Below are 27393 nucleotides of genomic sequence, written 5' to 3'. Positions count from 1 at the left end.
TAAGAAAATAAAAAGATAATCCAAAACATCTTTTCAATGTGCCACAAATTACTTGGATGTAATGAATGTGAAGGAGGATATGAGGGTGCAGCCATTTACTAGTTTTCCTTTCGTGGTGTTTCAACAGGAGAGAAGAAAAAGAGAGGGAGGAAGGGCTCTGTTTTTTATCGGGCAGGGGTCATTTTGTTTCGTGGAAGGACGAATGTTTCTGTTTCTTGTGTCATAAATTCTCATAAATTTCAATTTATGTTTCTGTCATAAATTCTCATAAATTTCAATTTATGTTTCTGAAAACAGGAAAAACGGAACATGTTTACCAAATACTTCGTTTCTCCGTTTCTGGAAATAGGAAAACGCAGAAACGCATTTCTAGGAACATTGTCAAAAAGTGCCTAAACTTGCAATTGTAGACAAGGTTGGGTAATAAGGCAGGGGGAAGAGAAGGTCCTTGTTTGAAAAGATATGCTTACAGTTTACCTATGAATACTAGAACCCAATTTTGCATGGACTCATCAACTCCATGGATGAGCCTAAAAACAGTTTTTATAGAATGGAAATGACAGGTGGTTTTGCTTTTGTTGCTTGAGAATTGTTTAAAATGACCAATGAAAGTTGCTTCTTAGAGGCTATTTTCTCTTCTTTCTTTATAATAAATTTTCTTTATAAAGGTGCCAAGAGTGAGCCTAAAAAGAGATATCCTTCGTCGTGAATATTTTTTTGTTCTAATATAAATAAAGAGGAGAAAAAAAATCTAAGTGTTTCAACCATATTTGTACAGACCATTAGAGTTCCTAATCATTTGATAATCCCTGGAAAGTGCATTCCAAGCAAATGGCAATTGCCCAATCATAACATCTTCCATGGGATGTAGGAAAAGGACTATGTTATTCTTTAACCAGTGGAGGTGATGTGACCATGATTGAGTTAAATTTAAGGGTAGGAGATCTACATGCCACCAATGTATAATGGCATTTACACGCCAAGCCAATGGAAGCATGGGAGGTTATGCAAGAGGTCCAGATGCCAAGGAGGAGAGAGTTGTGTGAGATGGTCTTTTTTTATTTATTATTATTTTTTAAGAAGATTATTAAATGGAAAGAACCTGAAGCCAAGGTTTTTCAGAGTTACATAGCTCGAAAAGCCAAAGAGTGGATAATGGCCAAACTATCTCAGCCGTTAGGATAAGGCTTTCTGGGCAAGGGAGTCAACAACATAGTTTTGTTCCCTTGAAACAAAAGAAAATGAGCATTCTTGAAGCCAAGATGATAAGTAGAGAATACCCTGATAAATGGGGAGCACCTCCAATATTGGAGTAGTATGATTATGAAGGGAGGTGATAAACTCCTTGTTATCCGATTTGACAACAATTTTCCAACGGTCTTTTTCAACTGCAAATAGCAACCATTTCTTGATTGCCAAAGCCTCTCTTGTAATGATGGATTTGAAGCTACAAAAGGGGTCTACCAGAGGAATTCCGACAAATGCCACTCCACTCATTGTTTCATCATGAGATAGTGTTGCATCGCAGTTTACCTTGAAAACACCCACAGGAGGGGGTAACCAGGTAGGAGGGGGAGATAGGGTTGAAGTACCCAACTGTGAATGAGTCTAGTTTCCATGAACCTGATAGAATTCATTATGTGTAGTGGCTGCTTGGTTGATAACATCTGCTGGACTCCAATTCTTGCGATTAAAATCAAAGCATTCCTCACCTTCCAAAGGTACCAACAAATAAAAGAAAGATGGCTTATTACCCGGTTAGTAGTGGCCTTTCCCATTTCAAATAGAGAGCTCCAACTCTGAATCCATGGAAGAATAGATGGGTTATCAAACTCATGCATCACCTCTAGAGAAGGGACAGCCTAGAGAGGCACCACATCTGAGACAAGAAGGGTCAAAGGGGAGTTCTCGGATTTCAAATCCCTCACCTGTTGCAAGGCCTTGAGCGCATGCCTTCCATAAGAAAGATCTAATTTTTGGCAGTGTCTTGCTTCTCCAAATATGCTTCCAGATAGTAGAAGGGATTGAGTTCCAGACCTTATGGTGGGAGGTAGATGGATGAGAGCTCTCAATCTCTCAATCTCTGCTGCTTCATTAGAGATTGAGAGTTGTTCTAATGTTGTTGTGTACTATATCAAATAATCTCTTTATCCTCGATGATATAACAATTATGACTGGAACACTAGAACAATGAATCTCATCATCTCTTGCTCCAATTCATGGAGTTACGAAACATTTCCTCAGTCGAATCAAAGGGTTGGATCCAAGAGACAAGGGATGTCACACAGTCAACACTAGTAGGTTTCAATTGGGTTTAATTGGTTTTCTCTGGATGTAACACCCCTAGGGATGTCACTAATCAAGATATAAATGATCAATTATTGGTCAGTCATAGACTCATAGTATTCAATCAGTCTTAAGCTAGTGGGTTGTCACTGTTTTGACCCGACAACTAGGGGTGTCACCATGTCAATACCTAAATCGAACTGGTAAAATTGCCTCAGATCGAGTCGATTGAACTCAGACAAACCAAGTTGAAGGTTTATTGGGCTGATTTTGGTTTGAGAGATTGTAACCCCATTAACAAATCAAACCGCACCGCACTGAAAACCGAATGAACCCAAAACCAAACCGAAATCAACTCAAAACCTAAATTAAATTCGAAATAAATTAGTAAGAAACTGAAAATGTCCAAAATTCATTAAAAACCCAAGTTTTTTGCATAGTTTTGTATAGAAAATCTAACCCAAACCAAACAAAAAATGGAAACAAGAAATCAAACCAAGAAATCAAAACCAAACCGCCCCAAACCAGAATTTTCTCATTGGTTTGGTTTCAGTTTCACCATTCCCACACGGAAATTGATTCAACCCAGACCAAAATCAGGCCGAACCTACCCGCTGTCAGCCCTAGCTCGAACCGAGTTTTAGTAAATGATCGGATCGATCTCGGGCCTCCCTACAAGAGATTCTCCTCACCTTGGAGGAAGGAAAACTCGGTCCTACACAAATGTATAGAGCGACGAGCAAATTATAGCCTCGGACAGCCGTCACATTGAGTCTTCATTTCTTTGTTGGATTTTGACGAAACCGTCAACCGGGCGAGGCGGAGTTGCTGAGCAAAAGCAAATTTTCTGATCAGGAACCGCCAGATACGATACGAGAAAGAGAATTCTTCCTTCTCTTCACTTGGAAGTTGGAATTCTCTCACTCCGGCTTTTCCCATCTGTGTATTTGTCCAGAGAGAGAGAGAGAGATGCCGGTGCCTCATGATCAACGTGCAAGATCTGCGAAACCCACAACTATCCATGGCTGTGCGCAGTCGGGAGATTTCGTCGGCTTTCAGAAGAAGATTCAGGAGAACCCATCGCTTCTCAACGATCGAAATGCTGTCGTAATGTCTTTTCATCTTTCTCTCTGATGGACTTGTTTAGTTTCCGTTTTGTCTTTAAGGGTGGACGAAGTAAAACACGAATCTTGTGATATTACTCCCTCGAATTTTCAATACATGCTTCTTTTCTTCTCTGGAATGTGCCCTTTATGTACGGGTCACTGGAGGGAAGGATCGGAAATGGGTTTTTGTTTTGTGTTTATCCTTGTTTATTTTCTTTCTTGTTACCCTTTCTGTTATGAATTGTGCTCTGAGAATTTCCTGTGCTTTTGGATGCATTTGTGGTTTTGATTAACTGGGTTGCAATTACACTTATTTTGCTTATGGCTTTTGTGCCATTACCTGTTTGATGTTTTCACACAAAGATCGACTTCATGTATGTTTCTTTGTGTTTGGCATTGATCTCCTCCATTTCTTTGAATCTTTCTGTGTTTGCTTCTCCTTTTCCCTTCATGAATTAGGATTTCACACTTTAAGTTGAAATTTGGGAGTAATTGCAACTTTCTTTTCTATTTAGATTTCTGTTTGCGAAGCTTGAATTTCTGAGTCATTGTGTGTTAACATATCTCACGAATGGGCGATTCAGTACCATGGTCTTATAATTTTTTATTCCACTTTCCAGGTTCTTGAGTTTTGCTTTATTGGAATTTGGCATCGCCAGTTTCCTCTTAACTGGGCTAGTGTGCTTTTCATGCGTTCACTCTCTCTCCTTTTCGGAGCATAAATTGTCTGGTTTTTTTGAGTTCTCTGTACCCCGTTTGAACATTTTTTGCAGAACTTTACCGGTTGAGCTTTGTTGATTCTCTTTTCCTCTGATGAAGGGAAAGAGACACAATTGCAACCTAACGGTTTTTAAATTATCATTTCCTTTGTCTTCACTTAAGCCTTCAGTTTGCTAGCTGGAAAGTAACATCATTTTAGTTGTCTTTATTTGACCCTCAGTTTGCTAGCTGGAAATTAGTACCTACCAGTTTGGCATCTGAATTTAGAACCATTTAGTAGTCAACACTGTCTCAAAAATCCAAATCAGATCGGATTGGCCATGACCGATCCTAGCACCGGCCGGTTCATCATGGCCAATTCTTGGTCCAAAACCCTAGAATTGTTGAGTTTTCAGAGCTGAGGACTGATTCTAAGTTTTTTTATTTCGTAACCAATTCCAGCTGATTGAGGTCAGGATTCAGGATCCCTGATTCCATGTTTTGAATCCTTGTTAGTCAACCTGTTTCTTTGGTGAATTGGGCATTTCTCAGAGGATCCTTCCAGGGTTTTCCCCATCTTTACAGGGGCTTCTTCCACCCTATACAATCTTAACCACCTGATTTAGGTGGTGTATCATTATTGTTTCCCATGGTCATGTCCTTTTCCGGTAACATTAGTTCTGCGTATGAGACTGAACTTAATTTTACTTATTATTATATACGTTTTTTAACAAGTATTAACCAGTGATTTTTTTTTTTAATCATTTGCTTCAATTCAGATGGCACAGACACCACTTCATGTTTCTGCTGGTTACAATAATGTTGAGATAGTTAAGTTTCTGCTCAATTGGCGAGGACCAGAAAAGGTCGAGTTGGAGGCCAAAAATATGGTGGGTAAATTCATGTTGATCTATGCCGATATTAATTGTCAGCAGAAATCAACTGAATTCCTTTTCACTTAGAGTGCACATCTCATTGTTTGATTTTGTGAATTGCTCTGCAGTATGGGGAAACCCCATTGCACATGGCTGCAAAAAATGGATGCAGTGAAGCAGCAAAACTACTTCTTAATCATGGTGCTTTTGTGGAGGCTAAAGCCAATGTATGTTCTTTTTCTTCTTCTTCTTTTCCGGCTTCCTGTTATCCTGCTTCAGTTGAAGTTGGAGGATAGATGGTGTTGAGGAATAGACATTCTGAAAGTCTTCTGTTGTTTCTTCCCTACTTATGCAGAATGGAATGACTCCCTTGCACCTTGCAGTATGGTACTCGCTCCGTGCTGAGGATTGCCTAACTGTGAAGACACTGCTCGAGTACAATGCTGATTGCAGTGTTCAGGACAATGTGTGCACAATTCCCATTACATCTCAAAGTTGAAGGATTAATGACCAGTTATATTAAAATAGATTTCCTAAGTAAGATCTGGTGAAACCTGTTTTCTACAGGATGGCATGACTCCTCTAAATCATCTATCACAAGGCCCGGGAAGTGAGAAGTTGCGGGAACTTCTCCATAGGCATATTGAAGAGCAGAGGAAACGCAGGGCCATTGAAGCATGTGGTGAAACAAAAGCAAAGATGGCTGAACTTGAAGAGGCATTAACAAATCTTGTGGGGTTGCATGATCTCAAGCTACAACTACGGAAGTGGGCTAAGGGAATGCTCTTAGATGAGAAGCGGAGAGCCCTTGGGCTCAAGGTTGCCACACGGAAGCCCCCTCATATGGCATTCCTTGGAAATCCTGGAACAGGTAATTGATGAACACACCATTTCTGTTAATGAGACTGTATAATGCTAAATCTCAAGTTTGGGAAAGGTTTGTGTTGAGAACTAGAAAAGCATTGTTTAAGTCCTTCAAATCTAATCTCTTCCATCTGTTCAGGAAACCCCTTGGGCTTTAGATATTAGCTTTAGTTCCACTTTCAAACCTCATCACAACTGATTGAATTTTATGATTTCATAGTTGACTTGACCAGTGCCCTTTTCAACAACTTATAACATGGGACTTGTATTTATCAAATCTTAATTTGATTTTATTCCTGCTTATTGTGTTGGGCGAACTTTTGTTTATCAGGTAAAACATTAGTTGCTCGAATTCTTGGGAGACTACTCCATATGGTGGGAATTTTACCTACTGACAAAGTAACAGAAGTGCAGAGGACTGATTTGGTTGGAGAATTTGTTGGGCATACAGGACCCAAGACTAGAAGAAAGGTACATTGTATTCCTTTACCTCTATTCTATTTCATTCTGGCAACTGATGCAAGGTTGTTAGTGTGACAAAGAACCTGATAAAGCTTTATGTGCACAGATCAAAGAAGCTGAGGGAGGAATCCTCTTTGTGGATGAAGCCTATCGGCTGATACCCATGCAGAAGGCTGATGATAAGGACTATGGGTTGGAAGCCTTGGAGGAGATTATGTCTGTCATGGACAGTGGAAAAGTAGTGGTTATATTTGCTGGCTACAGTGAGCCAATGAAGCGCGTAATCTCCTCAAATGAAGGCTTCTGCAGAAGGGTGACCAAATTCTTCCTGTTTGTTGACTTCAGTTCTGAAGAACTGGCCCAGATCCTCCATTTGAAGATGAAGAATCAAGAAGAAAACAGTCCACTGTATGGATTCAAGTTGCACCCATCCTGTAGTGTAGATGCCATTGCTGATCTGATAGAGAGAGGAACAACAGAGAAGCAGCGAAAGGAGATGAATGGAGGCTTAATAGATCCATTGCTAGCCAACTCTAGAGAGAATTTAGATCTTAGGCTTGATTTTGACTGTGCAGATGCAGATGAGCTACAAACAATCACCCTAGAAGACCTAGAAGCTGGCCTCAGGTCACTACTATCTCAGTGAGTGGGGATCGAGTCATTGAATAGGATTTATAGAATCATCTCACAACTTGGTGATAATTGTTGGCTTACTGTTGTTGCCTTCATGATCCATTTTGGTTTTTGATATATTCACTGGCTTCAAGTCTAAGAAGCAAGCGATTGTTTTGCCCCAGGTCTGTTCTTGAATTAGATAGGAGATGGATAATTGGAGTTAGAAGTGGTCCATTCCTACTGTTTTTTCGGATGTAAAAATATGCAAAATTGGAGTAAGAAGTGATCCATCTCAAAAACATTTGGGGATATGAATAATATGCAAAAAATTTCCATTTGCCTAGGAGATTGTGTTCTTTTCCTCTATTTTTCTCTATTTTTATGAGCATGAACATGATTATGAGTAAGAAATGATCCATTCCAACGGTTTCTGTTTCCTCAATATGGGATATACAACCAGATTCTTATGTTGGCAGATTCACACGTTCACACCTTCCAACTTAAAATTAGAATAGATGTAGTGGACCTTGGTTGTTTATTATGGTCGAAGAGGCAATAATCTAATTATTCTTATTGGGTTTAAGCCTCTATTGCTCCCTAACACTACAAATGTTCTATGCAAAATCAAGTTGCCCCTACTTCCGCTTTAATCATGATTTTTAATTGGATCAGAATCCGCGAAAGATACATATTCAAATCGAAGATACAGATTAACCCTAATTGTGTGAATGGTTGTTTTTATCAGCCATGAATGCATAAAGATTTTATTTTTGTTATCCCTTTTCTCTTTCTGTTAATCACTAAAAACACAGAAGATCAATAAAAATTACCACTTACTGTTAAATCTACAAGACATTTGAATAAGAAACTCAAAAAAAATTTAAAAATCTCTCTCCCCTGCCCAATTTCATTTTCGAGGGTTCTAATCGATCTGGACCCATTCTCTCCAATTTCCAGCCAATTCCAATCTATCAATAAAGGCCGATCCTACTCGCAGATCCAAGTTTTAAAATGTATCTTCAATAGATTTTTCAATGAGGAATTTTAGTTCAAAACAGGGTCTGTTTACGAACTCTACTAGTCTACTTATAACCATGCTTTTAAAAAAACGGTACCGAGATTGTGTCGTTCTTGGCCGGATACCAAGGCTGCGTTTGGTATGCATTCTTGGAATGCATTCCAGACCAAGAATGCATTCTAGAATGTAAACAGTGTCGTTTGGTGTGCATTCCAATTCTAGATTCCTAGATGGGGTCCAGAACGGTCCTCGTTCTGGAACGCAAGAAAATCCCATTTCACATTCTAAAGTTGGGTTTGTTCTAAATAAAAAGTGTGTTTCACGTCTTCGAGTCCAACCTCAGTTCCGACAGCTACGCAACCCAACTCTGGTTCACCAACCATGACTCCCTCTTCCTCTAGCTACCTTCACCTTTGCCATCGTCTTAACAATGAGTTCCTGTCCAATGACAGTGTTGGCCCTCGACTCTAACTGATCAACCCTATTAGCTGCGATGTAGAACATTAATATGATGAGCAAGGCAGCTATATGAGCTTCAATGATGATGGGTCGACTGATCAACTCTGTTTTTTGCACAACAATCACAGCACAGACCAGAGCCTGTCATCCTTCTAGATTGCATTCTCTGCCCTAATTTGTAAGGTTTTCAGATCCAATGAATGCTCGACGTAGAAATCACCCTCTTCTGGTAGACGAATTGATGAAATTCAGGCTTCCAATGATTTTGAGCTTCCAGATTGCGTTCTATGCCCTAATGTAGAACTCCTATAGGAGAAATCAATAATTCTTCACCGTGCTAGCCTCTATTTGTAGCAACTCCTCTCTGCCCAATTCTGAATTGTGACAATTAATTTCAACGTCGTTCGACTCTTCAAACAGTTTGATTTGATTAAATTACAATTACCAAGAGAGTAGCGGATGAACAAGAAAACCCATGTTAATCTTTCAAAAAAGAATTAAAAATGGGATTGGAATCTATGGTTCTCTGGTTTGCTTTCTGGGTTTTTTTTTTTTTTTTTTTTTTTTGCAATGTAATTAATCCTTATTATATACCTTACAAAATTTTGCCCATCAGGTGTTTGATGAAATGCCTGAGAATTCTATAAGCCTCTTTTTTATGGTAGAACTTAGAATTCTATAGTCAAGAACTCACTTTTAGCAAATATACATCCAGACAATGTTCTCATTCTCATCTAAGAATGCATTCTGTGTTGTGAGAATGAGAATGTGCATTCTTAGAATGGGAATGCATACTAAACACAGCCCAATACAAATCGGCCGCATTGGGCTGCATCGAACAGTTTTGGTTTTAATTTTGATTAAAAGATCATTTTTTGACAGATTTACTCCCAGTAACAACTGTTCCACTGATACAAGATCAAACAGGTATTGGCATTGGTATCGGGCACGGGCGAAAGGTTTGTAACGTATTGATAGGAGTTTTCATGAATGAATAAAAGATAAGTTGGAGGAAGATCCCATCCCCTTGCAGGGAGAGCTATAAGTTGCTGTCGACGAAGGCAATACACACATATGGGTTAATCCACCATATCCCACTATCTAATGGAAAGGCTGATATGCTAATCTTATGGCATTTGAACCAAAGCCCCCAAAATCCCATGACACCCTTTGAAACAGTGTTCTAAATCGGATCATTTGAATTATCTACCTTTTCTGACAAATGATCCCACAGAGCTTTGGATAAATTCTGGGTCAACCAATGGGTCAGCAAAAGGACGGTTCAGACAGCCAACCACTAAACCTGGCCCCGGATAAATCAACACCCAGCGGTTCAACCAATGCGAGAAACAACCCGTTGTGTCAATGTGCTGTGAAGGAGTCCAAGAATTCTAAGTTCAGAATATGCTTCTCCATGAGTTCTGCTAATATGCAAGTGTGTATGAACCCAGTTATATCGTAATCAGAGATCAATTTCAATATTTATAAGAGTATACATGGACCAAAATTTTGCATAAATAGACCGGATGAATCGGGTTTGTTCTGCACAAGCACAAAGAATGGAAATCTCTGCAGCAAGAAGAAGACCATCTATTGATACATATCATAAGGAAATGTTTGGAACAATGAAGTGGGCGAGAAAGATCAAAAGCCAAAATTCATGTGTATCATTCTTATTGATGGACCCTCACATCTACATCAATTTTTTTTTTTTTTACTACAGAAATATCCATCACTCTTTTTTTACTCACTTGGTATCACTTAAAGAAGGGCTCAGGGTTTTTCAAGAGAAAGCAATTGCATCAACTGACATGTGATTGACAGAACTGGAAATACCCAGCAATGAGAGAGTCTACTCTCCACAGAAGCCAGAGGAAGGGAGGAGAAAATTGAAGGGTAAGAAGACGAAGAAGAAGAAGAAGAACGGTCACGACATACCCAATGTGGACAGGGCTGACTGAAACAAAGCACTGAAAGCATGGTTTGTGCTTTGATCTTCAGCTTTAAACTTTATCTGTGCCTTGGATGAAAAAGTATTGACCACACACTCCACCAGATAGAATGCTGCAGGTTCCTCTGCTTTTTGTGCATAGAAGAAAAACTTGAAGTTTGGAGCTTGACCACCTGAGGCAATGCACTGGATGGAATGGCCCTGCATGTGCCGGAGGAGGACTTGAGGTGTTGTCAAAGCTGCAGCTCCTTTGGAGCCCATGGAAATTTCCTGCACATATGATAAATTTATGTATAAAATGGAATGATTATGTGAAGAAACTCTGCATCAATATATATATATATATATTTATATATTGAAGGTATTGGCTGTGTTTCTGGAGTTCATAAAACTTAAGTACTTGAATCAAGCTCCCATCAACTCTAAACTGAACTAGTTCAAAGGTATTACAACTCCCAAGAGAAGGGGTGGTGGGAGTGGGAAATTCAGTGATACTGTTTTACTATTTCTTCTTCTACAGTATTTAGGCTCTCTTTGGTATTATTATTATTATTTTTATTTATTATTATTTTTTTTAATCATAAAAACATTTTTGGTTGCGTTTGGTATCATTTATGGAACTTGTTTCTATTAAAAAAAAATTTTGAAAAAACACCAAAACCACATATAGGTCCTGACCCATTTATGTGTTTTGGCCAAAAACTCAGTTTTGGTCATTTATGCGGAGACTAATAAACTCGAGTTCATAAGTCTCAAAATCAAAGGGTATGAGCATCTTTTCGTCTTTTAATTAGAAAGACATGTACGAACCCCCTCCTCCTCCTTCCTACAACCCCATCCACCACATCCCCTTCTTATTCTTCCTGCAACTCCACCCGCCCTGTCACCTTCTTCTTCTTCCTGCGACCCCACCTGCCCCTACACCCTTCTACAACTTAACCCACCCTCACCATCCTCCCCATACCCCTGCCTTCCCGCCCCTCCCTTCTGTGCAAACCCGCCCCCCAGTCCAAGTTCGGAAACACATCTCTATCTTGTAAGTTGGCTCCAACTCCTAAGAAAATAGATTTTCTAATTTAAAGAAACGAAAAAGGAAATCTAATTTACAAAACAAAACCTCGTCAATTGGTTCAAAGAGACCCAGTCTCACCCCAGGCCCCAGTGACCTTAAACCCTTCCCCTCTCCAGTTCATCTTACTTCATACACGTCTTTCTCTTGACTCTTTCAGTTTCAGTTTTTCTCTTATTTACAATCTATTCTCTAATGGGATTACATGGAAGCATATAAGTAAGAATAAAAAGACTCCTAATTGAGTTCTAAAACTGAAACCGAATAGAACTTCCATATGTTATCTAACCGCAACAAGATAAAATTAAAGTCAAATTACATAAATGTCACTAAGCAATCACACGGATGAATGCACTAGAATTCAGGAACTGTAGTGCCTACAGCCACCAGAGCCAGTCAAAATGCAGTTCATAGTTGTCAGCCTAGGCAACGCCCAGATGTCCAGGCTCCTTGGTCACCTTGAATCAAGCCAACAACCTTTGGTCGAAATTTTTTCTTTCCCAACCACAGATGAAAATGACATAGTAAGGGGAGGACAAGGTCTTACAATCAAAAGAAGAGGTTATTTCCACAATCAAAAGAAGAGGTTATTTCCACAATCAAAATAGGAAGGAACAGAAGGAACTTTTGGCGAAGTCGATAGGGCGAGAAAGAGAGAAGTTCCTAGAGGCCCTAGACACTGACAACTATGATGCATTTATATGTCAGAATTGTATATATTGTAATTTGGGTTCAAGGGGTATTTTAGTCCTTGTACCTATTCTATAATGTTCTCTCCCTTATTATAAATAAAGAGGGCCTCATATTTATTCAACACAAGCCTAATTCACCAATTCAACATGGTATTAGAGCTAGGATCGACATCGAGATCCTAACCCTAACGCCTAAACCCTAGACTGACAGCCTCCATCACCACCTTTCCCATGGTGGTGCAATTTTCTCACCGAGAGCCTGTCACTCTCTGGAGATGATCAAAATCTCCTCTCAGGTTGTTCTGGTTCTTGATGTATCTCCAGAGTCTGGTATGCAGAGTTTGAAGATTTTGGCTATTTTTTACATGTTCTAAGGTAATTTTTCTGAGACTCGGATGTGATCAGGAACCATGTCTGAATTAATCATCGTGATATTCCTTTGTTCCCTATCAGCTCCATCGCAATACCTTATGTGGTCTCGTTCGTGCTTCCTTGTTATTGGTTCCTGTGGCTACTTTGGCTACCTTACAGGGGAAACCATCAAGTCTACTGTGACTGATTCTACTCAGAAGAAATGGGATACAGACAGCTTCCTCGTCATGTCTTATCTTATCAACTTCATAGATCCTACCATAGCCCGGGGCTATCTCTTGCTTGAAATTGCGGCCAAGATATGGAAGACTTCCAAGGAGACGAGAGTTATTCACAAGTTGGCAATGATGCACATGTTATGAACCCAAAAAAAATTTCCATGAGACCAAACAGAAGGAGTTGTCCCTATCCAGTATTATTCGACATTACGAGGTATGTGGCAAGAGTTAGATGTCTATGAAGAGTTTGCTGCTACTTGTACTACATGTGCAATTGCGTTCAAGAAGAGGGAGGACAAGCTCTGAGTCTATGATTACCTTGCTGGCCTCAATGTTGAATTTGATCTGATTCAGGCTCATGTCCTAAATCGTGATCCCTTTCCATCCCATAAGCAAGCTTATGCCATGGTATAGTCAGAGGATACTCGCCGCACTGCCATGCTTCTCCTTGTATCTCAGGGCTGATTAGTCTATACTCTGACTCAGCTACACCACATCATCTAGACTCTTCTTGTACCAATGATTGATCTGCATCTATTAAAGAGACTATGAAGTGCGATTAAGGAACGCCATACCAGGGACCATTGCTGGAAATTGCATGGGCGACCTAATAATAATCGAGGTCATGGACAAGGTCGATCCAATCAAGCCACTGCTAATCACACTACTCTGATAATGTACCTGCCGATCCATCACTATCTCAGGAAGAGTTACGGATCCTTCGTCTTCTGATGACCAAGCTTGAGTCTTCGTCCTCTTCATCCACACACTCTGCCGCAACAGCTGCATCCCTGCCAGTGTCATCCGATCCCAATCCTAATCAGCCAGGTATTTCTTTCGGTAGTCATTGTGCCTCGGTTGTATCCGTTCCCTGGAGAATCAACTCAGGTGGCAATGACCATATGACTGGGTCGCATAACCAATTTGTCGGCTATTTCCTTTGTCAAGTAATAATAAAGTTCGAATTGTTGATGGTTCTCTCTCCTCTGTCTCTGGAAAGTGTTCGATCAAATGCTCTTCCCTGCTGTCCCTTTCCTCTGTGTTACATGTTTCTAATTCTTCTACTATCTTCTTTATATTAGTCTTATTAGAGATTTAAATTGCAAAGTAACCTTCTTTCCCATTCATTGTCCCTTTCAAGACTTGGTAAGGGGGCATACGATTGGCAGTGGTAAAGTAGTTTGTGGTTTATAATTGCTTAACAGCTCTCCAACAGTTTTGACTACTTAGGCTTCTCTCCCAAGTTCATCTACATTCGCCTTAACTGATATCCACAAGTGGCACTGTCGGCTGGCTCACCCTCCTTTAGGCACTCTGACTAAGCTTTTTCCAGATTTATTTAAGCAACGTAATATAAATGATCTCTTTTGTGATGCTTGTGTCTTTGCCAAGCAAACTAGATCTGTTTATCCTATTTCTAATAAAAGAAGTTTAGTTCCTTTTGGTTTTGCTCATTCAGATGTGCGGGGCCCTGCCTGATGTGTTTTGATATCTAGTTATCGGTGGTTTGTAACTTTCATTGATTGCTACCGCCGCACTACTTGGAACTACTCAGTACGTCAGAAGTACGATGTGTTTGCATGTTTCCAGTTGTTCCATAAGATGGTAGATGCTAAGGTTAAGATCCTTTGCACTGACAATGGGAAGGAGTACTTTGACGAGTCCTTCAAACGTGTATTTGCCTAATCATGGAATGCTGCATCAAACAAGTTGCGTGGATACTCCTACTCATAATGGCATGGTTGAGCACAAGAATCGTTATCTCTTGGAAGTGGCACAGTCTCTCATGTTTAAGACGAATATTCCTAGATAGTACTGGAGTGAGGTTATTCTCCTAGTAGCTTACCTTATCAATCGGATGCCTTCACATGTGATCCCATTGCCCTGTTGACGTTCTTATGGGTACCTCTTTGTTTGTTGTGCACCCAAGGTTTTTGGAAGCGTTGTGTTTGCTCATAATCATCACCCACATGGGAAGCTTGATCCAGAGGGCTTCAATGTATTTTTCTTGGGTATTCCGCTACTCAAAAGGGGTATAAATATTATCATCCTCTCTCTCAACGGATGATTTCACTATAGATGTTGTCTTCCATGAGTTTAAAGCATATTATCCATCTCCTACACCTCTTTAGGGGGACCTACATTACGGGAAGCTGTGCATTTTCCTTTGATTATCCACCATTGGATGTTGACATTGAGCTTGAGGAAGGTGTGACAAGTTAGGAATAGGAACAGATTCTAGTCTAGGGGGAGCCGCAACCTTTAAAGGTGTATGTTCGTACTCGGCATAAGCAAGTCGACTCTACCTATGCCCAACCAGTCGTTGCCTCCAGACCCAAATCTATCTCCATCTAGTGAGTCATCTCCTTCTAATGATCCTAGTCTTGTCTTAACAATTGCTATTTTTAAGCCCCATAGGAATTGCACTCAACATCTCATCTCTAATGTTGTGTCATGTGATAGCCTTTCTCCCTCCTTCCATGCTTTTGTTTTTTTTCTTAATCATCTGTCTCCATCCATCAAAACTGGTAGGACACTTCATCTAATTCTAGGTGGGAAGACGCAATGTATAAAGAAATGAGGGCTCTTGGGAAGAATGATATGTAAGATTTGGTGCCACTCCCTTTTAGGAAGAAACCTATGGGCTGCAAATGGATATTCGCTATCAAATAAAAGGCAGATGGAATGGGACTGATTGATGTAAGATTGGATCACAAGTGATCCTAATCCCAAGCAGGATCTAGAATTCTGGCTGAATAGAGAAGATGTCCTCCAATAGGCTTGGTTCTAGCTCTCAAACACTCTCACAGCAAACAAATAAAAGGAAAATAAGAAATGAAAGAGAATTCAATGGAGGGTTGCGAAGGGGAAGAAGGACTAGTGAATGGGCATCTCACCCAACTGCATCCCACAGTACAATAACATAAGCCATCTTTTTTTTTTTTTTTTTTTTATTTCATTAATAAATTCGTGTTCAATGTTGTGCCCCTTACAAACTTATATAGAAGATTAAAACTGACACAAAATTGAAATTAAAGACTTGGGTAAGCTAAGATACTTTCTTGGCATCAAAGTGTCTCATTCAGCTCAAGGTACTCTCTCAACGGAAGTATACTCTTGATTTGTTGTCAGACATAGAAATGATGCGTTGTAAGCCAACCAAAACCCTTCTTAAGCCTAACTCTCATTGATGCAGCAACGCTCCAATGGATCGACCCAAACCAGCTCCAAAACCCGGACCAAGACCCAGATCTAATTTGGGTTCCAAGTTACTGATTTGGGTTCAAGGTTAATAGAATATTCTAGGATTTTATTTTATTTTGAGGATATTTGTTATTTTTTATTTTAGGCTATTTTGGGGTAGTTATTAGGTAAGTAGAAATTCTCAATTTTAGTTTATTGTGTTTCTATTATATTTTAAATTAGGAAGCTTCTTCTATGTTAGATCAATTTCATATTTAGTATTTTCTTTTTTAGTAATTCTTTTCCTACTTATGTAAGGCCATGGGCCACAATAATTTTAGTTGATTATTGAAAAAAAATTAAGATTACTGCCTGCGTGGCTGCTTCTCTTCCCCCCCCCCCTTACGATCTTCTCCTTCTCTAGCGAGACAATCCCCCCTTCTTCTTCTTCTTCTCTTCCATCTCGTTTTTTTTTCTCTCTCTTCCTCTCCCCTTCTCTGTGAGAAAACCCCCTTCTTCCCTCTTGGTGCGTTCACCCTCCCTGCCCCCTTTCTTCCTCTTCCCTGCGGTCTCTCTCTACCTCGTTATCTCATCTTTACTTCTCTTCTTTCCTCGTTTTTGGTTTATTCTCCCATCCTCTGTTTCTAGACAGTAACATCAGTCACAAAAGGAAAGCTTGCTGAACCTGTGAATGTTACCGATTGGTTCCGAGCTTTGAGTCGAAGGTAGCCCTTCCCCGGGCAACCAAACCCTTAGAGATTCTTGCCATAATACCATCCCTATTGAGAGAAGTAAAAACTGCAACTAAGGATAACTACAGGTACCGCCCAGGTCTGGTTCCAGAGGGTTAAATCTCCCTGGGTTGCTGATTATTGGATCTATTAAAGCATGCATATGGTAGGGCTTTGGAGTAGGAGCCTACACCTGAAATCTCAAGTCCAGCAGGCCAAAGGTGAGGGAGTTCTTCCTATCATTCTATTGGTTTCCGCCTCTTGCCATGGCTGAAACTTACAAGGTTGAAGACAACCCTCTCTAACCCACGATTCTTGCCCACTTATGTTTATTCCTTGCATTTCCCAAATTACCCCTACTCTTTCCCTTTTAATATACTTTGTCCCCTATTTTAACTTTGTTTCCTAGTTTGTCAATTCTCAATGAATCTTATTTCCCTTCATGTCCCATCAGCTACCCTTTCAAGAGTCCCTTTATTTACTAGCTTGCCACTCCATTAAAGATTCTACTTTAATTACAATTGTGCCATTCCATTTAATTTACCAATTGCCACTGATTCTAGTACTTGGCTTGTAAGTGTTTAAGTGGGCCCACATCCAATCGGATTGGGAATCCTTGGGGCCCACCAGCCCCGCATTACTCATCTTTAAGGATAAAGATGGAGAACTAGCTGACAAGGGCAGTTATCAGAGACTGGTAGGACAACTGATATATCTCTCTCACACTAGGCCAAACATAGCCTTTGTGGTTAAGTTGGTCACTTAGTATGTGCATGATTTTCACTCATCACATTAGAGGTAGCATAACATTTTCTGAGATACTTGAAGGCTGCTCCTGGTAAAGGAGTTCTTTTCTCTCCACATAGCCACTTGCGTGTCGAAGCCTTCACTTATGTTGACTGGGCTGGTTGTCCAAACGAGAGAAGATCTACTTTCGGGTACTGCACCTTCATTGGAGGCAATCTTGTTACTTGGCGGAGCAAGAAACAATCTTAGTTGAGTGGTCAAGTGCAGAAGAGGAGTTTTGGGCCATGGCCCATGGTATTTCTGAGCTTCTTTGGCTCCAGAGTCTCCTTCAAGATCTGTGTGTTCCAGTTGAGTTGCCTATATGTCTATATTGTGACAGTAAATCTGCAATCACAATTGCCCATAATCCTGTGCAACATGATCAAACGAAGCATGTCAAGATCAATCATCACTTCATCAAGGAGAAGTGGGAACAAAGAGTTAGTTATGTCCCTTTTGTTCAATCGGGTGCCCAGTTAGCTAATGTGTTCACTAAGGGGCTGAGTAGTAAAATTTTTTGTCCTATTATTAGCAAGTTGGACATGTTTGATATCTATGCACCAACTTGAGAGAGTGTTGTAAATTGTAATATGGTTTCAATAGGTATTATAGTCATAGAAGGTATTTTAGTCCTTGAACCTATTCTAGAATGCTCTCTCCCTTATTATAAATAAAGAGGGCCTGCTGTCTATTCAACACAAGCCTAATTCACCAAATCAACAGCATATGACTTGGTATTGAACTGTTTCCAACATCTTTCTGGGGCTCTATTTCAACCTTGTATAGCAAGAGGATGCCTTTCTAGCATGTATCACCCCTCTAATCATCAAATCACATGAATTGAGAATGATCTGGGTAGAACCATGGTTATTAAAAGTAGTAGGGCACAAGATTTCCAAAACAAAAGAAAATTTAAAGACAGAAATACAAAGTAAAGATAACAAAAACATGAAACACAAGGCAAACCTTTGACAGAGATACAGAAAGTTGACCCCATTTTCGCTGGAAAGTGCTTGGATCTATGACAGCTTTAGGATTCAGCTTCAAAGGAGGGGGTGAAGGTGGAGGTGCTGCTGCTGGTGCTGGAGCCACTGAAGGACCTAAACCAAGTAGATCATCAATAGCCAAGATAGCCTGTGGAGTATATGCTGGTAAAGCTTGGTTTTGAAAAGTTGGTACTGATTGCGTCTGTGAAGCAGCCATAGAAATAGATGAGCCATCATATACAGGAGCACTGTATGCAGAGCCATTGTTACTTGGACCTCTACTTTCTTCCTTCTCTGAAGTGCTTAGCAGTAGATCATTGTCACTTGCTTCAACTCTCTGGGCCGGACTTACAGTATCAGCTGATTCTACTCCTACGGACAAACTTCCAAGATCTTCTGAAAACTCAAATGGCCCCCGGTGTTCTTTATCAGTGAACATATAAGAAGGCTGCAACATTTTAAACCTCCAGTTAGGCGTGGAGTGATTCTACCTTCAAATCCTTAAAATATTTATTGACATAAGAGATGAGAGTATGCATAGGCAGTCTAAGAAGTCACTAAGAACATTATTAACACATGAATTCAATAACAAAGCAGCATGTAAGTGTATCCCGCCACCCCCCCCCCCAAAAAAAAAAAAAATTAATTGGGAAAAATGACCACAAACTGGACATTGCATCAATGGAAACAGTTCTGTGCCAGGGAATATCCTCTGCATTCTAGGACAGTGAATGCTAGTAATCCACTCAAGAAGGAAAACCCTGGCAATACGAACCGGCACACCACAACAATGTACATTGAAAAAGCTGCTATAACTGATCCTACATGCAAGAAATGCAGTTAATCCTTTTACGGATATACACAAGTGAACGGTGATTTTACTCTCCACCCCGCCCCCCTTTTGATAAACTGAAATGTAGTAATTTATCTGAAAAATGGTGATGAGACCCATCACCAAAAGGAAAACGAGTCTTGCTAAAAAAAGCGAGTAAAATAAAATAAAATGAACTGTTAAAAATAAAAATTTGTTATGAAAAAGAAAATATTTTTTTAGCAGGTGAATCACAAACGATAAGTCTGTCTTCTCACAACAGGCAGAATATCAAATAAAACAACTTCATGATACAAAATCCACCAAACACGGGAAGTAATGCAAGCCTGTGACAAAAGGACCAAACCACTTATGTTCTTGCAGGAAACAATGACCAAATACATGATGCATTCCTGGAGGTCTGGAGAAGCTGCAATCAATAGGTCGACAAGCTTCCCTTACCAAAAGGAAGAACATGACATTTTCTCTCCGTTACACAGGGACCAGGAAATTGGATCTAGGGCCATCTAGCCATATGAATATTCTGGTCTAGTTTCTCAGCTTATGGGGGGGGGGGTGTAATTTGGCTGATTGGGATGATGTGCCAGCCTAGGAAACTTAGCTGGCTGTTTGATTATACATAAAAAGGATTGACTTGGTTTTTGAGTATTGTCACCAACTTAGATTTTGATGTGCTGTTTTAAAAAAACCATTCAACAACAACAACAAACTGAGCCTTATCCCAACTTAATGAGGTCAGCTACATGGATCCAGACATATTAATAACACTGATAGATGAATGATGAAAAAAGCAATATGAAGAGTGAGAAGTGAAAAAGGAAAGTAGCAAAGTAAGAGGAGACAGAACACAGCCCAGCAAGATGAGAATCTCAGCTAAATAGGGTCGGCCACACGGATCCGTGCTCTCCAATAGGCTTTATCTGAGATCATACTTGGTACAATGCCTAAACCGCGAATGTCATTCCTCACAACTTCTCCCATAATCATTTTAGGTATGCCCCTAGCTGTTTAAAAAGACCATTGGCCACCATAATCCCCTGCCATAAATGGTGCCATGGAGCTTGTGACCCCTCCATAAGCTATTGATTTCAGAACTAAATCTCCAACGCTATTCAAAGAACAAAATTTTATCAGAGGAGAGGAAGTAATGCATCTACATATTTCTATTTTTTTTGGGTAAAATGCATCTACATTATGAACCTCCCTTTCTCCTTAGCCACGTCAACAATGTGAAGTTTATGATCACAGAGTTCCTATCCCAATGCAGCCTTGATTAGTGTAAGTTTGCGCATATTGGTTAAGTATTGACCCTTCCAAGCAGCCAATTTCTTCTCCACTCTTTCAGTCATGAATCCCACACTTCCTCCTTATAGGTTGCCCATAACAGAATCCCAAATCAACTGAGGGTGGAGGAGCTACTCCGAATTGAAGGCTTTGTGATAGTTGTTCAACATCTGCTCCTATAAGGCTATAACAACTAGTCAATTAATCCCTGGGTAGCCATAGAAGGATAAATAAGCACAAGAAGAAAATATATTTTTTTCAAAGCTTGAAAGGGAAGTGCAATACTTCATGAACCAAATGTAATTTATTTGATGTAAAAAATGCTTTTGTGGCAAGGCCATAATTAATGATTTTTTTTTTTTTTTTAGTAATTAGGATCTATAGCCTCTCATAGCAGGGGAAAAAGTGACAGGAAAAAAGGATTTTTTGTGTTTACAGCAGATTAGCAGTACCAGATGTCAAGTAAGATACTAGAAAGAAATCAAGCCATCACCATAGATTTTGTCACACGAAAGTAACAGTTCAGTTTCCAATAATTATCATATTTATGGAAGTGAAGGAATTTTGATCATCAGGCTTAAAAAAAAAATCAACCAGAGATGCATAATTTCTGAATTTCTCCTTTTCAATGGTTCCCAACAAAAAAGCAGAATCAAAGGTGAAAAGTGACAACCAAACCATAAACATGGGTAACGAACTAACGATCATCAAAGATAAAAAAAAGGGTGAGCTGTTAGTAAGTAAAATCACTCAACTAGCGTAATAAGAAAAGCCAAGGCACCTTCTGGTATATGACAGAAAGGCTGTTGAATTCATCAAATATCCGATCTTTGATTTCACTACTCTGAGTATCAGCAAAAACTGAAACAGCTTGCTTGGGAGGGTTCACCACACTTTCTGCCACGGATACATTGTATTGCAAAAGCCTGTAGTAGAATAAGGCTCGATCATGAACATCCTGAAATCAGAGAACAGTTAATAGAATATTCATGATGAAACTACCCACCATAATATTTGTGAATTGTTCAGCTCATGGAAATAATGTATGAATAGAACCACACCTGGTGAGAATCAGCAAGACCTGCAGCTAATGCAGCCCCCAAAGCTTTTTGAGTCTCAGGTGGCCTCTTAAAGAAACACTTCAGTATTGCAGTGAGAAGATGTAAGCGAACCTGGCACCAAAATCATTGACCAATTAAACATAGATGAAGCAAAAAATGTGATGTAGACATTGAAGAGAACCAAATTCCAATACAACAACTATATGGTTTTTGTTTGTGAAATTGATCTGACAACAAAAAGCGTCTGCCAAACTTAGTGTGGGGAAACAAAAACAAAAACAAAAACAAAACCAAAAACAGTAGCAGTGCCACAGAGAGTCAAAGTGCTATTAGGTTTACTGCATCAGATTCAATTACCTCCGCAGAATGCTCATCATCCCAATTTTCAATAAGACTTTCCAAAATATAAGGAGCATCAAGCATGTCCTGAGAATACTCCCCCAACATCCATATAAGAGCTGCCTTGGCTTTGGGCTCTTGCACATTTTTGCTGCTAATATTCCCAACAACAGCAATACAATCATGACTCCATTGAGGATATTTTCTTAGAAGATCCTTCACAAGCACCTGCAAACAAAGACAAGTAAACAAGAACTCGCATCAACTTTTGCCAAGTCCATGTATGTTTATGATATTTTCACCCCCTTATTAGGTGGGCAATATGATCATGCTGAATAGATTATTTACTCAGAATGTGCAGAGAAAAATAATCACCAGTGTTTCTGCAGTCACATAGTCCTTTTCCATCTCCAGAAACTGAAGAAGCCTGTCAACAATTGCATTCACATCATACTGCTGAAGTGCTATTTTCCCAACTGCTCGAATTGACTCTCTTGCAATGGGCACATCAACATTTGCAGCATATTCACATAATTCCGTCACTGAAATGGACCCAATAAGGTCATGCAGTGGTCATAGATGAAAATAAATCAAGGAAGAATAATGCCTGTGACCACAGGAGTCATCACCAAAGTGAAGTGAAAACTTTAAACAAAATGAAACTTGAAAAAATGGGGTCACCAAGGAGGAACTGAAAACTAATAAAGTTAAATTTAAAAACCACCAAAGTGGCCAGCACCAAATATTACAAACGATGCTTCAAAACTCAGGTTTGAAATATGATTATTTGCTTCCCAATTTCATACAAATGAAGTTTCAAAAGTCAGATTTTAAATGACTATTTGCTTACCAATTTCATACGTGTTGCTCTCATTCGCCACTGCAGTCAACATTTCAAGCTTCAACTTCTTAACATAAGATGGTTCATTGTACTGGCAATAGAAGTGTTTGTAGTCTGAAGAAAACAGCATTGGTGCACGCATCACCAACAGATGCAGGTGGCTTAACACAGCATAAGACTGTTCTTGACTTCCAGAGCTAACTAGGGTTAGTAGAGGGGCTTTGATGCGTTCATATACCTAAAAAACAATTAAAGAATGGCAATGTCATGAATCATAATACTTCAAGCATAAATTTCCAAAGGATAAGATGCAACATCAACCATGAAAACAGAGATTAAAATGAGGCAAGCGGTTGAGCATCTGTCAAAAGTAAATGGAATTTCTTTTTTATAAACCAGAACATTAATACATTGGAAACCTAAAATGGTAAATGACATGACAAACTAAAATTTTATGGTCAGGAGGAGGGTTCAAGAACAAATATGTGCAAATAGATATTGTAAACCAAGAAAGCAGAACCTCTGTGATGCAGCACCAAAGGCACCGAAGGTCTATTCTAGGGGGATGAATAGGGTCGACCCAAGTGGCTTATCAATTTGGGCTACTAATGGGGTTTTTAGTTAATTAGTCCTAATTTAGTTTCCATTTTCAAGTCTTAAATTAGTTTCTAATTTCAGTTGTTTACAATTTCCAGTTTTAGTAACTACAAGTTAGTAGTTTAGTAAGTCAATAATTAGAAGTTTTTAAGTTTCTATTTTGTAAACACTACCCCCCATCATTATTATAAATAAAGGAGAGGGCACACTACAGCCCACGATTTTGTTTTATGAAAAAAAATACTTGTTGCTGCTGCCGCTGGCTTCTATGGTTTTCCTCGTCTCTGATCAAGGTCTAGGGACTGGTGTCTGATCCAATTGACACTCTGCGGTGAGAAGTCCGAGTGGATCTTCATATTTTCTGGTTTCCTTATTGTTCTTAATTTCATTCTACCAGTCAGGTAAGTGCTCTAATCTGTCTACTGATTTTCTGGGTTGAGGTTCTCTGTTTTCTCTTCTGCCGACCTATCTGTTTTGGGAGTTCTGGCCATCCGATGGCCCCATAATTTTGGTTGAGTGTTAGTCTCACCCAGAAGGGAACTCGATCCCAATTTTAGGCTGATCAGACCATGGGTTTATTTATTATGGGATTTTCTTCAATTCTGGCCGATAGTGTTCTCTGCCCAGAATTGAGTTCTGGTTTTTTATCTGTCTTGTAGAAGGGCTGCTGGGTTATATAACCTACTGTTGGTCTTTTAATTGGGTGATTTGAATCATTAATTTCCTTGGGCTGTTAGCTAACTTCAGTGTTTCTGAACTAGTGATTTCGGCTGTCAGAATTAAATCCTATATTCTCAGTTTACTTCTAGTCTGCAGTGGATTGTTGTGATGGTTGTTTAGTTGTTCTTTGGTTTAAACTTTCCTGCAGTTTGGGTCTAGTTTGACTTGTCAAATCTAGTTCTATATTAAGTGGTATCAGAGCATGGCTGAGAATAACACCCCCTCCCTAGTTTCTATTATGGAGATGCTACAGAATATGAGAACTGAACTGAAGGCTGAACAACAAGCTTTGCGGATTGAACTGTATGTAAGGTTGCTGCCTATGGAGACCCAATCACAACCACATACCCGTGATTCTCATACACCACCTGAAGTGGCAGCCCCACTGAATGTAACTTAGTTGGCTAACAGGAGACTTGTCCCTAATCCGAGAGCACTACAAAGGGTTCCTGTAGAGCAACCTACTTTTGAAGAACATATAAGGGAATACTTTGAGAATGAAAGTCCTGTACAACAAAGGTACTCAAGAGACTCGCAAAAGGTTAAGCTTGACTTGAAAGAGTTTGATGGAAGTCATGACCCCCAACTGTTCTATGATTGGGTAGTGGTTTTGGATGACTATTTTGACTTACCTCAGGAACGGAAGATAAAACTAGCTCGTGCTAAGCTAGTTAAGGGCTCGTGATTGGTGGACTTATGAGCGAGAGTTGGAAGACCGTGGTAGAGAGCCTACCACTTGGGAGGAGATGAAGCTTGAACTATCTAACAAATACTTGCCACGCAACTTCAGAGCTCGCATACAAACCAGCTGAATTCTCTTTGTCAAGAAACTATGACTGTTGCAGAGTACATGAACAGGTTTGATGCACTTTATTCTCGCACAGGCATAAAGGAGAATGAAAGACAACTATTATCTCGGTTTCGACTGGGATTGCGAGCTGAAATCAATAGGGGGATTGGTGTTGTTGTTGTGTACTCAGTGAGGGATCGCTTTGACAATGCCCTACGAGTAGAGGAGCTCATAGCACAGTCAAGTAGAAGGTTTGGTTTTCAAGCTGGGGAGGTTAAGAAAATTTTTTCAGCCACTAAACCTAGTAGCTCAGCACCCCCAAAGTCCACTTTTCCTCCACGGGCTGATCACAAAGGAAAAGCACCCATCCCTAGTAGTAATAAGGTACAGTGCTTCCACTGCCAAGAGGTAGGACACTTTGCTAAGTCTTACCCACATAAGCAAAGGGTTAATGCAGTAGCTGAGGTTGAAGACTCCAATGAGGAAGATGAGTCAGCTCTTTACCCCTACCCTTTAGAGGATGATGATGATGGTGGATATAACTATGACATGGAAGACACTAATGAGGATGGCACTCATGGAATACATATTGTTACCTGCATTTTGGTGGATGAAACCAAATGAGAGGATTGGCGATGTAACTACATATTCTATAGCCGTATGAAGTCAAGTGAACATACTTGTCAGATTATCATTGATAGTGGCAGTTGTGTCAACATTGTCTCTGAAGCCTTTGTGAAGAAAACAACCTTGAAATCTGACCCCCACATCCTCAACCTTATAAGGTATCCCTGCTGAATGGCAATACCATGGAGGTGAACAAGAGATGCTCAGTTCCTCTAAAACTTTACCGGTATGAAGAGAAAGTTTGGTATGATGTGATCTCAATGAAACTCACAAATGTATTGCTTGGTTATGCCTGGATGTATGACAATGATGCCATGGTTGGAGAGAAGAAAAATCTGTGTACCTTCATGTGGAAGAGTGTTCCTACAACTTTCTATCTAGTAAATGTGCCAGCTGAAATACGGCAACGGAGATCCCTAAGATCAAATCAGAAGGACATTGACATTGAGAAGAAGGTGGTAGCTATGGCCACAAAGGAGTTGTTAGCCATTCCCCGCAAGCAATTCTTACGCACAAGTCATGAGACTGGAATGGTTATGACTCTTGTTACTCGGGAAGTCACTCTCCAACCTGAGGTAATGCATAGTGCACCTATCAGAGAGCTCCTATTTGATTTTTCTGACTTAGTTCCTAACAATCTCCCAGATTAATTACCTCCCATGCGTGACATATGCTATTGACTTGGTACCCGGTTCAATTTTACCCAACCTCCCCGCTTACAGACTTAGTCCTACTGAACATGCCAAACTGAAACAGCAGGTGGATGGGTTATTACAGAAGGGCTTCATTGAGGAGAGTTTAAGTCCTTGTGCAGTACCAGCTTTACTCACACCAATTCTTGGCATATGTCTATGGATAGCTGTGCTATCAACAAGATAACAGTCAAGTATAGGTTCCCTATATCACGACTAGATGATACGTTGGATATGTTGTCCAGGGCAAAGGTCTTTTCCAAATTAGATCTGAGGAGTGGCTATCATCAGATTCACATCCGTTCTGGAGATGAGTGGAAGACCGCCTTCAAGACCAAGGATGGCTTATACAAGTGGAAAGTCATGCCTTTCGGTTTGACGAATGCACCAAGCACCTTTATGCGAGTTATGACACAGGTACTTCGTCCTTTCATTGGTTGCTTTTTAGTTGTTTACTTTGATGATATTTTAATATACAGTAAGAACTAAGAAGAGCATATGGATCACTTGAGGCAAGTCTTGAGAGTACTCCGTGCAGAAAAGTTATACATCAATCTCAAGAGGTGTTCATTCATGCTTCCCAAGGTTGTATTCCTTGGATTTATAGTGTCATCAAAAGGGGTTGAAACTGATTCAGAGAAGATCAAGAGCATCACTGATTAGCCAGCCTATACCTAAGACACTAACAGAAATCTGTAGCCTCCATGTTTGGCTTCCTTCTACAGGAGATTTCTTCGGAATTTCAGTGCAATTATGACACCCATCACTGAATGTATGAAGGCAAGTAGGGGAAGTTTGAATGGACAGCAATAGCAACCAAAGCCTTCGCTCTTATGAAGAGGAAGATGACAGAGGCACCCAGTCTACGCCTACCAGATTTTGACAGAGTATTTGAGGTAGCTACTGATGCTTCACATGTTAGGCTAGGAGAAGTGTTAATGCAAGGAGGACACCCCATCATTTTCTATAGCGAGAAACTGAATGAAGCCAAAAAACGATATTTGACATATGATCTGGAGTTGTATGCAGTCGTCCAAGTGCTACACCATTGCAGACACTCCCTCATTGGTAAGGAGTTTATTTTATACACTGATCATAAGACCTTTAAGCACCTTCACTCACAGAAGTCGATTAACCACAGGCATGCCAAATAGGTAGCTTACTTGCAAGAGTTTATATTTGCTACGAAGTACAAGGTAGGAAAAGAGAACACAGTGGCTAATGCACTTAGCCGGAAA

General features: G+C 39.9%; 2 protein-coding genes across 3 annotated transcripts in view; one reads left to right on the top strand and one right to left on the bottom strand.

Moving 5' to 3' along the window:
* The first annotated feature begins 3006 nt into the window (after positions 1 to 3006).
* LOC122069120 (ESX-3 secretion system protein EccA3) lies at positions 3007 to 7250 on the top strand. Of its 2 annotated transcripts, none has more exons than XM_042633050.1 (7): positions 3007 to 3390; positions 4871 to 4981; positions 5095 to 5193; positions 5322 to 5432; positions 5534 to 5837; positions 6162 to 6301; positions 6399 to 7250. In XM_042633050.1, exons 1-7 carry the CDS (start codon positions 3256 to 3258, stop codon positions 6936 to 6938), a joined length of 1440 nt encoding a protein of 479 aa, XP_042488984.1. In that variant the 5' UTR covers positions 3007 to 3255; the 3' UTR covers positions 6939 to 7250. The 2 variants fall into 2 exon arrangements, with proteins under 2 accessions (XP_042488984.1, XP_042488983.1); XM_042633049.1 differs by having other exon boundaries at positions 3008 to 3393.
* A 2588-nt stretch (positions 7251 to 9838) lies between these two features.
* LOC122069116 (beta-adaptin-like protein A) overlaps positions 9839 to 27393 on the bottom strand; it is a 28208-nt gene continuing 10653 nt past the window's right edge. Inside the window, exons 5-11 of the mRNA XM_042633046.1 lie at positions 22739 to 22967; positions 22264 to 22430; positions 21907 to 22116; positions 21550 to 21660; positions 21270 to 21446; positions 18353 to 18820; positions 9839 to 10605 (exon numbers count right to left, since the gene is read on the bottom strand). Of these exons, the coding sequence (XP_042488980.1) occupies positions 10312 to 10605; positions 18353 to 18820; positions 21270 to 21446; positions 21550 to 21660; positions 21907 to 22116; positions 22264 to 22430; positions 22739 to 22967 (1656 nt within the window). The 3' untranslated portion in view covers positions 9839 to 10311. The remainder of the gene's footprint in view (positions 10606 to 18352; positions 18821 to 21269; positions 21447 to 21549; positions 21661 to 21906; positions 22117 to 22263; positions 22431 to 22738; positions 22968 to 27393) is intronic.

This window comes from Macadamia integrifolia, unplaced genomic scaffold (genome assembly GCF_013358625.1).
Source record: "Macadamia integrifolia cultivar HAES 741 unplaced genomic scaffold, SCU_Mint_v3 scaffold536, whole genome shotgun sequence".
Lineage (NCBI taxonomy): Eukaryota > Viridiplantae > Streptophyta > Magnoliopsida > Proteales > Proteaceae > Macadamia > Macadamia integrifolia.
The sequence above is the reverse complement of the archived record's forward strand: the minus strand, read 5'-3'. Positions and strand labels throughout refer to the sequence as shown.

Bases quoted from the DNA above. Each gene is read 5' to 3' on its own strand.
- LOC122069120 (XM_042633049.1), top strand. From the start codon at position 3,256: ATGCCGGTGCCTCATGATCAACGTGCAAGATCTGCGAAACCCACAACT. The intron at 5,433-5,533 runs GTGTGCACAATT...TGTTTTCTACAG, and splicing joins ATTGCAGTGTTCAGGACAAT to GATGGCATGACTCCTCTAAA. The intron at 6,302-6,398 runs GTACATTGTATT...TTATGTGCACAG, and splicing joins GACCCAAGACTAGAAGAAAG to ATCAAAGAAGCTGAGGGAGG.